Source organism: Mangifera indica, chromosome 11, assembly GCF_011075055.1.
Source record: "Mangifera indica cultivar Alphonso chromosome 11, CATAS_Mindica_2.1, whole genome shotgun sequence".
Lineage (NCBI taxonomy): Eukaryota > Viridiplantae > Streptophyta > Magnoliopsida > Sapindales > Anacardiaceae > Mangifera > Mangifera indica.
The window spans coordinates 1,048,529-1,064,466 of NC_058147.1; the positions used below are offsets into that span (position 1 = coordinate 1,048,529).

A 15,938-nucleotide genomic window follows, 5' to 3' on the forward strand; every position below is an offset into this window, starting at 1 on the left:
CTTACAATTTAATTTGTGTAAAATATCAGTAAACTTTTAATAACTTTAAATTTTATATTAATGTCTTTAAAATTTTACTTTTTAATTTTAAATACAAGGTAATTGATAAATATATAAATTATGAGATTTATATATAATTTTTTAAAAATTAAGGGGTTTAAAGAAATTGTGTCATAAACTTACTACCTTAATGCTATCAAATCGAGTTTAAGTCAAATATTATTCAATTCGAATTGATTATACTTTGAAGTGAGTGATTAGTCGTGCGAATAACATATAACATTTATATAAACTATTATATGGGTACTCAAACATTATTCAATTCTAATCAATTATACTTTAGTCAATTATACTTTGAAACCTTATTTCATCACTTCTCGGTCTCTTATTAGTATAATTGTATAGAGCTTTAGGACGAAACCTTCATAAAATGAACTAAATCAGTTGATGTAGAATTAATTACACTTAACGTTTTTATGAAATCAGAATCACTTAGTTTTCAGTTGGACTAAAAATTTCAACTGATAATTAAGAAGATAATAAAGTTTTTTCGGTGGTCAAATTTCCAGTTGAGACATTATTATATGATTTGAGAGATTGGAGACTTTGACAAACAAAACAAAAGTCACGAGAAAAATGGGGCAAAGATTAAATGCCAACCCTATCGGTTGATCCAAAATTAATTCCAGTTGACTTTGGTTGCAGGCATGAGATTTGAACTGTGTCTCGATTTTATGAAAAATTTTAATTCGGATATCTAATTAATATATATATTTTTAAAAATAATAATAAAATAAAAAATTATTATTATTTTTAAAAATATTATAAAATTTTCTTAAAATTCTGAAATTGTTATCATATTTTTATTTTATAAAAAATTATGTATCAGTTTATATTAATATTATATTAATTTTTAATATAATTTAAGGATACTTATAAAAAATTATGATAAATATAAAAAAACTAATTGTTATCATAAAATTTTTTAAGTCAATTTAAATATTTAAATTTGAATCAATTTATATTAAATTCATACCTAAATATATTGATCTCAAATTAGATTTTGTTCAAATTTTATGCGGCTCAAATTCAATCCTATTCTTCTCCACTAATCCGCCTATACTAATCCTTTTTTTGACACAACAAGCTAATTCAATATGATAAGGTATGATAAAAAAATTGAATTACATTAAATTTTTTTGATACAAAATTTATTTCAAATTAATCCTAATATAACTTAAAATTAAATTGAATAGTATCAAGATTAACACGAAAATAACTTACTATGATACGAATTAACTCAAATATTTAGAGAAATATTATTTTAATATAATTTGTTAGAAATAAATTATGAACAATACTATATATATACACTTTTAGTATACAATTTTAATGTATAAATGATATATCATCATGTGATTTGATATTATTTTATCTTTAATTTAAAATCGTCTAATTATATGATAACACATTATCTATATATCTAAATTGCATACTAAAAGTGTATACGCATAGTTTTATTGATAAATTATAAAAACATTAAAAGTTAGCGGTTGAAATCTTTACAGATTACATATAGTTATATTTTTATGTAATTGCAATTACTTATAATTTTTACTTATATTTGAATATTTTATTTTATTATTAAATCGAAAAAAATATGATTTGATTAGTTAAATTATTGACATGTTTTAAATGTCCTAGTATGCAATTTTTAGACTATGTATAAACAAAATAAAATTCCGATAGTCGTGAATTTAAAACACACAATTAAACATAGGCCAAAGGATTTATTCCCACTCAAAGTATCTTAATTTCTCAAGTTTTTATTTTTTATTTTTTAAAATTTCAAAAATTAACAATTTTAAAAATAAAATCATTATTTTATTTATAATATTAAAAATAAACTAAAATTCAATCTTCTTTCTCCCCATAAATCTTAAAAACTAAAAGTTTCTCTCTAACTCAAGTTTTAAAAAATGATATTTCTCCTCTAGGTTTATTTTCTATATCTTCGACGTCAAATCCAATGTCATTGTCAGTAACGAATATCTCCTGAAGTCTTCTATTCCTCAAGTTGCTAAGCTTCTCTCGATTGAAAGCTTAGATAACATCGATTGACGTCGAAAATAACTTTCAGTTTTGTTAGGAAGGCAAAACTATTCGTCTTCTCTTATGAAGACATAATCTATTGTCATCGTTGGGGAGATGATGTTTCGTCTTCCTCGATGTAACATCGTCTCCTGCTAAGTTTAAAATTATCGATCAAAGGGGGAGAAAAAATGAGTTAATCAAATTAATGAAATAGATTTTAGGTATTACAATTATCCACCCCTTATAAATTTTAAATTATAATTTTTAATCTAGAATTTAACTTTGTTACTTGATGAGGTTGCCCTTACAAATCTTAAATTATATTTTTAAATCCATAATTTAACCTTGTTAGTGGACAGGGGTGAAACTGTCACAAAAGAATGCAAACGAGTCAAGCACCTACAAGCTTCTCACACTTGGTTTGGGTCGAAGTGAGTTCGATTCAATTATTGTTGAGTTGAATTAAAGTATAAATATTTAGAGTTATGCTCAAACTTGTTATAATTCGATTTGAGTATTATATTAATAGACTCTTAAAATTTAAAAATTTTTACGTACACTTTTAAAATTATATTCATTGAATTGAAATACGAAAGTAATATTTATATAAAGTAATATAACGATCGAAATTATATTAAAGAATGTGTGATTTTATTGGATTACACATTATCTAGTGTTAATTTAGGAGTTATGCCAATTTTTTTAATTTAAAAAGAAAATAACATTTTTATTCTTCCACTGTTAGTTTTTTTTTTTTTTCTATAAAATCGAATTTAAGATTCTATAATGTGAGAATATAATTTAGTTAAATATAGGGTGGGAAAATAATTTTCTAGTTTACTCAACCAGAAATAATGGTGTTTGGTTGAATAGCCAATAAATTAAAGTCAAGGTGTCACAAAAGGGAGTGATGATGCTCAACTGTCCGAAGAAAGGGCATATTTGTAAAATGACAAATATCAGAAGCCACTTAGCAACTTTCCTTTAATGAATTACTATACAAGGGTATTTTAAGTAATTAGATAATGCCGTATTTTTGCAAATTAATTTATGAAATTACTATTATTGGATGCCCATTATGGTAAATTCAGATTTCAAGAAACAGGCTGTTATCAAAAGCGTGAGGGAATCACACGTGTGGAAACAGTGCCAGCTCGGCCACCTATAAATACACTCCTCTGTCCTTCTGACTAGGTTCATCCCTCCAAACAAACACGATCTCTTTTCCGGCTTCGTGAATTTCTAAACCTCTGTTTCCGCTGTAATATCAGAAATGGACGTTCGTCAGCGACCAACTAAGCCACCACGTGTGGGCGGAGGGAGCAATCATCAGGGCAAAAACTATGGATCAGTTGTTCATTTAAAGTTTTATTTGTTTAATATAAGCGATTTAACTCCAAAAAAAATTATCCAACTCAAATAAAGTATCCTTTCAAAAAAAACAAAAAATCCCAACCCATGGATAATTAAATAGCACCAATGCAAGTATAAAACTTTCCTTTTCAATCTAGCAACACGAATTTTCAAGTAAAACATAAGCCATGGCCCATGTTACAGGCTCAATTCCCAAAACCAAAGCAGAAGGGGTAGTGTAATGTTGGAAGCCTCACAAAGTAGTGGATAAGCCTGACTATTCTTTTAAACACAAAAAGGAGAATAATCCGTCGACGATTTTCTCTCCCTGGTCTAGCTTCTGAGAGGTCAGAACCTCTCCTTAATTTGTTTAGCTATTCAAGTGGCTAGACTATCTACAATTCCACTGGCTTTCGAGAATCAAAACTCTCTCCCTTGATCAGCTTAAAGTTGTCCAAACAAAACCCAATTTCCTTCCCTCTCTCCTTTCCAAACCACGATTTTATTCTTCCCCCCTTCATAACCGTCTCCGCCCATTTCAAAATTGTCCACAGTCCAGACTAGGATAAAGTTTAGAGCAAAAAACGATTGTCTGATTCATCACTAAAATTAAAAGTTTACATGTAAAAACACTTTTAGAAAAAATATGCCAAAAGTTTAAGAGAGTGATGACTGTACATCAGAGTCTCCTTCAAAGGCAGGAAACTCCAACCCAGCTTCTGCAGTTTTCCTGAAGTTAGCACTTTGTGGTCCTCTCCCTTAGTAAAGCTGCCAATGTAAAAAAAGCAATGTTGATAACAAATCACCGAAAACAAGCAAATAACAAAAGAAACTATGTGCATCGAGTCATGAATATTCAACTAGATATTTAAACCAATCATTATCTGAATACTCAATTGAGAATTCAAAGTTTTATTACTGACAAAAAAATGAATAAAACCTCATACAAATTCATTATAAGGAGACCTACTATTTGGGATGTGTAGTGAGGATATAGATTCTTCAGTTTATCAACAAGTTCTTGTCCTCTGCAGCCGTATGCAGTGCAAATATGTCTCCCTTCTGCTTTCAGACTTCTCATATAGCAAAATTGAGGGTTCTGTTACATCATGCACATCAACTATCAACCGCAGCCCGTTTCCCTGTGACTCGGAACCTTATATATGATAATAGATAATGTTAAGAATCTTAAGTTTTAAACTTTTAATTATGCATTTTAATTACCTCAGCCCACCATACTTAAATGGGTTTTCGATTAAAAGGCTTTGGTACTTTATTAAAAAACTTAAACCATAAAGTTAGAGTGTGGTTCAATAGCTTTATTAATTACAAGTTTTAACATGTTTTTGGTATCAAATGATTGCACTTAGGGTGAGACTAGCTAATGAGAAAATTACACTTAAGGGTGGACTTGAATCGAGTTTGCACAATCTCAAAATTTAGTTTGGTTTTGCTCAGTTTGAATTTGAGAAGGTTGAAATTGAGTTTAAAAGATTGGTTCGTTTTTAAAACCAAACCAAATTTCACCAAACTTAAGTTAAAAGAAGTTTGACTCGATTTAATTTATAAATAGATGATGACTTGATTTGATTCAAACTTGGTTCATGACTTGATTCGAATCATGTCAAGCAATAATTAAAATAATATTGTTTTATTTGTTCTTAGATAAAACGGTATTATTTTGTCAATGAGTCACAAATTTGAGCCGCAATTCAAGCTATGAACTTCAAACTTCAAGTTACCCTTCTAACTTCAAACCTAAAGCCAGCTAAATTAGAATTACCTTTAAATTTGATTTAACAAACTCAAACTAAATTTGAGTTGTTTCGTTTTTTATTTGAACCAAATTCAAACCATAAAATGTTTGGGTTCCATTTGATTCATTTCTACCCTTACAATTTTACACTCAAATGGATCTTGACAAGCTGTCGTACAAAATACTCATGGAGAGTTTGGTACCTTTCAGTATATTAACAAGAATCAAGCTGCTTATGTTCATTGTGGACTGCAGAATTGGCCCAAAAACATTACAACATGAAGCCCATTGCTTTTTCCATATTCCAGAGCCTCTCTTTCCGCTACCGTTTTGGAAGAAGAATACCACCTCTGTCGACACCATAAAAAGCCCTGGACAGATTCATTTTGTAGTATGCAAAGCAAAATTCAAAAATGATAAACGTTTCATCTGAATTTAATATAAAGATGATGAGTTCGAAAGCTGATACCTTAATTGTTCTGCAATATTCCTCATCAGACCAACAAGTTTCATCCAGTGGTCGACCGTTGGGCCAGCTTGGGTTGTAGATAACAGCAGCTGCAGATGACATTACAACAACTCTCTTAACTTTTGCCTCGGCACATGCTTTCAGTACATTGAGTGTTCCCTTTACTGCCGGTTCAATCATCTCCAGCTACAGCACTGTATTTTATTAAAGAAGAAGAATATATTTTATATGTAGGGATGGGAACAGGGTGCACCTTGATCCCCCATCTTTGTAAACAAGCCCTTTCCCTATCTTTGATACGAAGATGATAGGAAACTACATAGGGTTAGATTCAAATTGAGTTTATTTAAACTCATTTATCTACTTTACTTGAATGAGCCCAAAACGAGTTCAATTTAAGTGAGTTCGAGCATAAGATTTGTATATATTCAAGCTCGAACTTGAGTTTAAAAATATTCGGCTCGTCAAACTTATAAGTCTAAAAAAATTTTAATTCGAATTTGTTAAAATAATATCGGTTTTAGTTCAATTTGAACTAAACTTGAACTAGTTGGGAGAGTTTATCGAGCTTGCGCATAGGTTTTAGTTTGACTTTTTCAAATCGAATTGAACTTTAATTTACCTTTTTCAAATCGAGTTAAACTCAAACTTGATTCGGCTCAAATCCAACCCCATCCCTATTAGTAGAGAAAATTGTCCCCCCTTTCTCTTCTATACCTGTTTGAAAATTTTTGACCTTATCCTCAGAAAACAATAAATATATATTATGTGTAAGGCCAAAGGGGTATTTCTCACCCAAATTATACTGAATTCTCAAAGTTCTCTTCGTTAATTTTGAAAATCTTATTTACCCATCTATGGGCCGTTAAACTTAACTGAGTCTGTTGGTCATATCATTTTCTCCCCAAACCCTAAAAACCAACACTTTTCCCCCAACCTAAGTTTTCAAAAACTGTATTTTCCCTCCTAGGGTTTCCAAATTCAGATCCAATTTTTTCGACAACAACTGGCAACCTTCAAGCACCTACTCTCCCTCTCCAATGACCCCTCCTTTCGGTCGTACACTTCTGACGCTATATGACATCGTCGTCGATGAAGACGATGCGTCTTCGTCTCTGACGACGCCTAGGAGGGGAAGATGTTGCACGGTCGGAAAGAGGAGACGTCGGAGAGGAAGAGATGTCATCTAGAGATCGTCGGTCCAGAAAATTCAATCCGAAAGTTTGAAAACCTTAAGAGAAAAATGTTGTTTTTCAAAACTTGAGTTGAAGGAAAACTGTTAGTTGTTAAAGTTTGGGGGTAAAAAAAAAAAATTTAAGTTTATTTTTAATATTACAGATAAAATGATAATTTTGCTCTTGAATTCATCAATCTGACCTTTTTTTTAGCAATCCATGGATAAGTAAATGGGCTTTTTAAAATTAACGGATGAGAATTTACAGAAAAAACATAGCTTAGGTGGGAAATAGTCCTTTGGCCTTATGTGTAATAACATATTTCTTTCTGGGTGCCTGTAAGAGGAGTCTGGAGTTACATAAATAGGCCGCTGGTTCTTGTATTTCTTCTCAAATTTTCTACGTATCTTGGCAACTAAGAAATTTATTTTAAAGAATGACATCACTTATGAATCATCAGTGATGTAATTTTTTAAAATAAATTTTGGGCAATGTTTGGTTTATTGTATAAAAACACTGTAAAGTTGCATGTTGGAATGATGAAAATATAATAGTTCGTTTGATTTCAGAGATTTAAAGATTATTTTGATAATTTATCTTTTATTATTTATATTATCTTATTTAGTTTATCAATAATAAAAAATTACGATAATATTTTATTACTAAGTTAATCTCTTTATTACCAATACTGATATGACAGATAATATAGATGAGAAACTGATTATCACATTCATTTTAAGTATTAAAAGATTATTAAGATAATTTTGATTTTATTATAAAAATAATTATATTCAAAGACATTTAAGTAAAATAATTTACTATTATTCTTTTATTACCTTTAACCAAATAGAATAATTATTTATATCTATCAAATTTTATCAAATACAGTAATCATTTATACCTAATAATTTTTTTAATAATTTATTTTCAAGATAATCTCTCTATTTTATTAATAAAATATTATTCAAATCAAACACCTCTTAAATCTTTTTTTTTATATCCATACTTGAGTGGGATTATCTCTTTTTGATTTAGTTCGTAATTAACTCTTTTTTTTCCGGGGGATTTGAATTGATTACATCAAATATAGAAAACTCTGAAATTAAAGATTCACTTTATAGTTAGGGGTAGCCCCAAAATGAAAGACAAAATACAATTAGAAATAATTTGAGTTTAGTTTGCTCTTTAAATTTGAAATTTGAAGCTCAGTTTAAATTTATAATTCAAATTTATAACTAAAGTTTTTAGTAGAAAACAATATTGTTTTATTTAATAACGGATAAAATAATGTCATTTTGATAATTGATTGACATGACTCAGATTAAATCATAAATTAAATTCCGACTGAATTGAGTTATTATTTACTTTCGAGCTGAATTGAGTCAAACTCTCTCAAATTTAAATTTGACTTGATTTCAAAAATAATCCAATTCTATTAATTCAAATTTAACTCAAATTTGATATAAACGAATTCAAATTAAATTAAATTCTTTTTTAAATTGAACCAATTTAATTTAAGTTTAACCTTATCCACAACTAATATATCACATAAATTAAAATTCCGATGTTAAGCAAACCTAGATCTCATACAACTTTACAATCCAAGCCATCTATATGAATGTTAAAATTATCAAATTTAAATTTTAAAAGGTCACATTCCTTCTCTCCTAACTTATGGTTTCTTTCTTTTTTCTTCTAGCCACTATCTCTAACGTTAATGACCTCCCATCTCTAAATCTCTTTGTCTTTGGAGAGGGGAGGTCGTATACTAACCAACGTTTTAAAGTTGAGAGAGAGGGTTATCGACATTAGAGGAGCGGTCGAAATGGTGAAGAAGAAAACCTTCAATTTAGGGGAGAAATTATGATTTTTTAAAGTTAAAAAATTTTAGATAAAGATAAAGTTGTTAGTTTTTAAAATTTAGTAAATTTTATATTTTTAAATACTATTAATGAAATAATAATTTTATCTTTATTTAAAAAAAAAAATTTAACCACAATTAATTTATAAATAAAATTTTTAAATTTTTAAACTTTATAAATATGGTTTTAAATTTTATAAATATAACTTTCAAAATTCACCAAAGTTGAAAGAAAAAAAACTCTTTGGCCTTATTTTAAAGACCAAAGTAATTACGTATCTCTAAATACTTTTGCTGTGATAATTTAATTTGAATAAGATTTTTCATTAAATAAAAATAATAGAGATAGAGACGTCTTATTTATCATAAACAATTAATTTTGATGACGGTATGTCGACACTAATTAAATCCCAACCAATATTCTAATTTAATATTATTTATTTATTTATATTCCATGATTAGCAGCACACTTGAAAATATCTTCTTGGGTAACTTATCTTCATAATTTGACATGTATGTATGGTTCTTATTGATGAAGTGGATCGGTCTTATCATCATAAATGAGTATGATATTACAGCACCATTTTGTCTCAAAGGAAGCAAGTGAGTCCATTGTCATAAATAAATAAAAATTGAAAGCTGAACTCAAAACTCTGCTTGAGAGCAACTTGATTTTGCATTTCAATCCAATTTATCAATTGAATTTGCACCAATTCAGAGCATATCTATCCTAGATTACTCATTCCGTGTCGCAAAAGCAACTTGGTTTTGAAATAGAAATTTACAATTCCTGTTATACAAATTCAATATATTATAAGTGAAGTTGGACATGATTGACAATAATGTTAAATTCAATTTTGATTAGATGTAATTGGAATTTCAATTGTAATAATTAAATAAAGAAAATTATTCTAAATATTATTTTATTATTTATTTAAACACTACACTGATTCGAATCTGAAGAAAAACTTGTATAAACCTCAAAACCACACCCTCCCTGTAAGCAGAAGAGGGTGGACACATAAATATACCCAGTACAACTTTCTTAATTTAAGATTCCAGCTTTCTTGTAACTCTCGACGGAATCAGTAAGAGTCTCTTCCAAAGGCCTAAAACTCCAACCCAGCTTCTGCAATTTTTCTGAAGTTAGAACTTTGTCCTCCTCTCCTTCAGTAAAGCTGCCAATGCAAGAGTACTATTGAGAACAAATCACCAAAAACAAGCTAATAATATACAGGTTCATTTGAAGGAGACTTACAATTTGGGATATGTGTAATGAGGATATAGATTCTTCAGTTTATCAACAAGTTCTTGTCCTTTGCATCCGTACGCAGTGCATATATATCTCCCTTCCGCTTCAGGCTTCTCATATAGTAAAATTAAGGCTTCTGCTACATTACGCACATCAACTATCATCCGCACTTGGTTTTCATCTGACTCGGGACCTTTTATGATAGAGAATGTTAATAAACTTGAGTACTCGTCAACATCTTTATTAATTATGCATTTTAATAGCTATTACATTATAATATGAGACTTTTATAGATCAACACTTCTATCAATTGCATCGGTAACAATTGACACTTTCTGTTAAGAGCTATTTGATTTTTACTTCAATAATCTCACATTTTATATATTATGCTCAAATGGGTCTTAGATAAACTTATATATTCAAACACTTTTATAACCAGTATCACACGAAATGACCTATTTAAATTTAGATCTTATTCTTATTAATTGAGTTCAAAATAGAGTCTAATTATGATTCGTTAACCCATGAATCTATTTGGGTTTTACCTCAAGTGTCTAGTTTCTTTCAAGGTCCAACACTTACCTTAAGAGCAAGTGATGCCACATGAAGTGATTTATCTAAATTTGGGTTTGATTTTTCTTATCTCACACGAAATATGGTCTAACTCTGCTTGCTTGACTAGGCTTTGATGCCATACCAAAAATGGTTGACACTAACCTTAAAATGTGAACCCACATCATTATTAATTACGAGATTTTGTCCTACAGAATAGTCATGGAGAGAGTAGTACCTTTCATTAGATTTACGAGAATCCAGCTGCTAGTGTTCATTGTGGACTGCAGAACTGGCCCAAAAACATAGCCAGGACAAATGGTTACAACATCAAGCCCATTTGTTTTTCCATATTCCAGAGCCTCTCTTTCCGCTACCGTTTTGGAATAAGCATACCATCCCCATCTCTGTCAACACCAAAAAAAGCTCTGGATAGTTTCATTTTGTAGTATAAGAAGCGAAATTCAAAACTGATGAACGTTTCATCTGAATTTAATATAAAGAAGATGAGCTCTTAAGCTGATACCTTATTTGTTCTGCAATGCTCCTTATCAGACCAACAAGTTTCATCCAGCACTCGACCCTTGGGCCAGCTGGGGTTGTAGACAACAGCAGCTACAGATGACACTACAACAACTCTCTTAACTTTTGCCTCAGCACATGCTTTCAGAACATTGAGTGTGCCCTTTACAGCTGGTTCAATCATCCCCACCTGCAGCATTGTATTTTATTAATAAAGAAGAAAATAGAATATCTATATATAAACTATGTGTAGGTCTTCTTGCCTCAGGATTTTGTACATCTGTGTATGGAACAGGAGTGGCTACATGAAAGACTCCACTGCATCCAACGATTGCGGAATAGAGAGAATCGTAATCCAATAGGTCTGCCTTGAAGAGTTTCAGATTCTTAGATGCTTTCTCAAGTTGATATAAATGAGCGTTCTTCTCATCTCCTGCACCAGTTTCAACATATCTACAATTAGAAACAATTCCAGACATCAAAAGTGAAAAAGAGAGAAGATACTAACTGGGTTCTCTAACAGTTCCATGAACAAAGTAGTCTTTGGAGAGAAGAAGCTTGACCGTCCATGAGCCTATGAACCCACCAGCTCCTGTTACACACACTCTTTCTTTCTCCAATGCCATCGTCAAAACTACGTCTGAAGATTTTTTTTTCTTTCTGGGTGCCTGTAGGAGGAATATGAAGTTCTATATATAGGCCTCTGGTTCAATTCGTGAACGTCTTTTGCAATCAACAAGTTTAAGGTCGAGCATAATGAATGAGATCACTGCTGAGTCATCGGTGATGTCATTCCTTAGAAAAATTTTCCGGTCAATGTTTTGGTCTATTAAAAAAATTGTTTTCCAAGCCACCCTCCTTATGGCAAAATATACATTCTGAACCTCCTGTTTTTTTAATTTTTTCATGGAACCTCACCAAAGTCGCATTATATTATGTTTTGGTTTATTTTTTGGGTCCAATGAGTAGAGTCATAATCATTACATTGAATAAAATTGAAGATCTAATTTTTATATAGCAAATTTTTATTTTAAACACTCTTTTGTAAGATTCTTTCATTTTTATTAGGGAAAAAGACTATTTTCTACCCAATTTTTAGGCCATTCTCAAACCGACATCTACATGAGATAAAAAACTTCTATTTCCACCCATAACCAAACTGTCGTCTAAATTTTCAATTAAAGACATGGACTAAATTATTATTTTATTATAAACCTTAAAACTTTAAAAACTCACCATTTTCCTCTTCAAGTTTTAAAAACTAATACCTCAACCCATCCTCAAAGTTTAAAAAATTTAGATTTTACCCCTATGGTTTACTTCCTTCTCCGACCACCATCGACGATCGACGCATTCCATCGATCTCCCATCTCCGACTATATAGAAAGACGAATGATGACCTTCGTCACCCAGATCTAGATGATGAAGCATCATCCAGATCTAAAAGAACAGACAAAGGACGATGCAACAAGCAACGAGTCTAGGTGGAGCGACGAAGAGAGACCTCTTTGTCATTGCACCGTGCGATGAGGAGATGAAGATCTCTTCATCGCACCACCGCGGTCGCACCAGAAAAAGAAAGAGGTCGGAGACAACGTTGGAAGATGAAGTTGAAGAATAGGGGTAAAACTGTTATTTTTAAAATTTATGAGAGGTAATTACTTTTTGAAAATTATGGAAACCCTAGGTTTGGGGGTGAAAATGTTATTTTTTAAAGTTTAAAACTTTAAGTAAATGTGAGATGTTAGTTTATAAAAGTTATAAACTTTATAACTTTTTAATATAAACAATAAAATAACCATTTTACCCCTCTATTTAACAGAAAAAATTAATAAAAGTTTATCTATGGATGAAAATAGGGGTTTTTTATCTTCCCTAAGTATAAGTTTGAGAATAACCTAAAATTTGGGTAGGAAATAGTCATTTTCCCTTTTTATTATTTAAACTACTTTTAAAAGACATAAAGATTACAAACTTATCATGTCATACGTAAGAAAAAGTGTAAGTTTTTTAAGTTTATATTTATTAAAAATTTGGTTTAGAAAAGATTACAAACTTGATAGACCAAAATCAGTCGATGATCTGATCAAGGGTGAATCCGTGGGTTGGTTATGACATTTGTGTGATGTAATTCAAATTTTAAAATGCGTTTTGTATTACAAGGCTTCAATAAAAAAACTTGAATTCAAAATTTATTGACGATATAGTAATATTATATTTTTAATTTATTTGATTTAATGAATATAATGATTATAAAACCTGTTTAGTATGTGATAGTTCAATATCTTATAATAAATTAGAATGGATGTTGACTTGAGTTTGAGTTAAGTAAACTCAAATCAATCTAATCATCAAATAGATTTATTTTTTTCAATAATATTTTATTCTTTTTAAGGATTTTTCTTTTTTTGATTTATTTTCCAATGATTGTTATGGTGAACTCATTGCAAGCACAAGCGCATCAAGTTCAAGCCTCCAGTTGGTCCGTCTAAATTTGAGCCGAGCATGGTTAACCCTTATTTAAGTTTGGTTTAACTCAATTCTGATTCCCACCTTCGTATTGTCTTTTAGACTGAGATAAGTCCAAAATCACAATCTAATTTCAGCCACTAACTCTCGTATCAGAGCCCACTACAAGGGTACAACAACTCTAAACCCAAGATCACCACCTAACATTGTCCCTAACTTGCCCTAAGTTTGGAAAGGAGAAGGCCTAAGCCCACCACCTAGCTTTGACCCAAAAAACCTCTAATTTGGCCCAACGAACTCCAACCCAGTTTTTGCAAAACTTTGCTGAAGTAAGCACTGTTGCCTTCCCTACCTCAGCAAAGCCTTGAAACAGTCAGCCATAACTCACAATTTAAATACATTTCAAATAGCCCCAAGGGTAGCTTTAGCCCACGGATCAGACCTCCAGTTGGTATGCACTTTCTTTCCCCATGTATTAGAATAGAAGAATAGCACGGTGTTCTCACCACATGTCTAAGATAAATGGTAGCCTGCGTCACCAACCTGAGGGCTCCAAGCATGTTTTCCCCACCTATATTCTTTAGTCAAGTATTCGTTATTGTCCTGCGTTCAAATTTCCTTTATCCCTAATTTGATTCTTTACAAAATTTAATAACACAAGTTTATCCATGTTTTGCGTTGAAACTTTCCCTTGGAAACAACTGATTATGACATGGGTAAATGTAAAAGTGTAAACAATTCGAATCATTCATAAATTGTGTGTGTCTTAACTCGATTATTATCGAATTAAAGCTTTTAATGAATTTTTGAGCTTACAATTTAATTTGTATAAAATATCAATAAACTCTTAAATACTTTAAATCTTATATTAATGTCTTTAAAATTTTACTCTTTGATTTTAAATACAGGGTAATTGATAAATATATAAATTATGATACTTGTATATAATTTTTTAAAAGTTCAAGGGTTTAAAAAATTTGACTCATAAACTTACTACCGTAATGCTATCAAACCGAGTTTAAGTCAAATATTATTCAATTCAAATCAACTATACTTTGAAGTGAGTGATTAGTCATACGAATAACATATAATATTTATATAAACCATCATATGGGTACGATCTTTTTTATACATAAACATGAAAAAGAATGAGATTAAATAATTTCATAATTTTTTTAATTATGGATAATACCATCGATAAATTTTTTTATTACATCTAAAATCAATCTAGAAAACGTGAATATATCTACTTCTACAAGTATTTCATAGCTTCTCGGTCGCTTAATAGTATAATTGTATAGAGCTTTTGGACGAAACCTTCGGGAAAATGAACTAAATCACTTCAAAACTTTATCTTTTTCACTATTACTTGATGTAGATTTACACTGCACGTTTTTATGAAATCAGAATCACTTGGTTTTCAGTTGGACAAAAATTTCAACTGATATCTAAGAATACAATAAAGTTTTTTCGGCGCTTAAATTTCCAGATTGGAGACTTTGACAAATAAAACAAAAGTCACGAGAAAAATAGGGCAAAGATTAAATGCCAACCATATCGGTTGATCCAAAATTAATTCCAGTTGACTTTGGTTGCAGGCATGAGATTTGAATTGTGTCTCGTATTTTATGAAAAATTTTAATTCGGATATCTAATTAATATATATTTAAAAAAATAATAATAATAAAATAAAAAATTATTGTTATTTTAAAAAATATTATAAAATTTTCTTAAAATTCTGAAATTGTTATCATATTTTTATTTTATAAAAAATTATGTATCAGTTTATATTAATATTATATTATATTAATTTTTAATATAATTTAAAGATACTTATAGAGTTGCACTTAGCCCATCCCTATCTAAGCTTGACCCACGAATGTGAAACACGCGTCATTGAGACCGCAGAGTTGGAAATTGTAACCAGTGCAATGATGTGTATCACGTTCCTCTTGTATATACGGGAGAGGAATTCGTCGTAATCGTAGCAGCCATTGAGGACCAACCATAAAATCGACAAAAAAAATGTTTTGACGAAAATGGGCATTAAACAATAAGCTATTATAAGGCTAGGCTTTATTTACGTTTTCGGTTTGATTTGAGTCAAATCAAATTAGAATTTGAGAAGAATTATTATAAAGGAAACGAGCTCAAGTTTAATATCTAACTAGTGATGTTTGAGTTCGGCTTGCATGTATTTGTTACTATAATTACGGACTTAATAAATTTTAAATAAAATAATATCATTTTAACATTAAATTATATAATAAAACGATATTGTTTTTTATTGTTTACATAATATAACATTGACGAAAACAATGTTATTTTAAATTATTTATTTTGAGTTTGACTTATAACCACTCATTTTGAAATTGAACAAGTTAAATTGACAATTAATATTAAATTAACTCAATTCAAATCAACTTTTAATCTGT

The 15,938-nt window shown here is 30.0% G+C and overlaps 1 protein-coding gene across 1 annotated transcript; it reads right to left on the minus strand.

Annotated features, from left to right (window-relative positions):
• Nucleotides 1-9,600: 9,600 nt before the first annotated feature.
• On the minus strand, nt 9,601-11,697 carry LOC123229195 (cinnamoyl-CoA reductase 1-like). Its single transcript, XM_044654838.1, has 6 exons — nt 11,543-11,697; nt 11,298-11,467; nt 11,039-11,224; nt 10,751-10,919; nt 9,967-10,153; nt 9,601-9,886 (listed from the first exon to the last, which is right to left on the minus strand). Exons 1-6 carry the CDS (start codon nt 11,658-11,660, stop codon nt 9,754-9,756), a joined length of 963 nt encoding a protein of 320 aa, XP_044510773.1. The 5' UTR covers nt 11,661-11,697; the 3' UTR covers nt 9,601-9,753.
• Between the last annotated feature and the right edge of the window lie 4,241 nt (nt 11,698-15,938).

Coding starts and splice junctions, on each gene's coding strand:
- LOC123229195 (XM_044654838.1), bottom strand. CDS start 11,660: ATGGCATTGGAGAAAGAAAGAGTGTGTGTAACAGGAGCTGGTGGGTTC. Junction 10,920..11,038: donor AGCATTGCAGAACAAATAAG/GTATCAGCTTAA, acceptor TGGTGTTGACAG/AGATGGGGATGGTATGCTTA. Junction 9,887..9,966: donor CATTACACATATCCCAAATT/GTAAGTCTCCTT, acceptor TTGCATTGGCAG/CTTTACTGAAGGAGAGGAGG.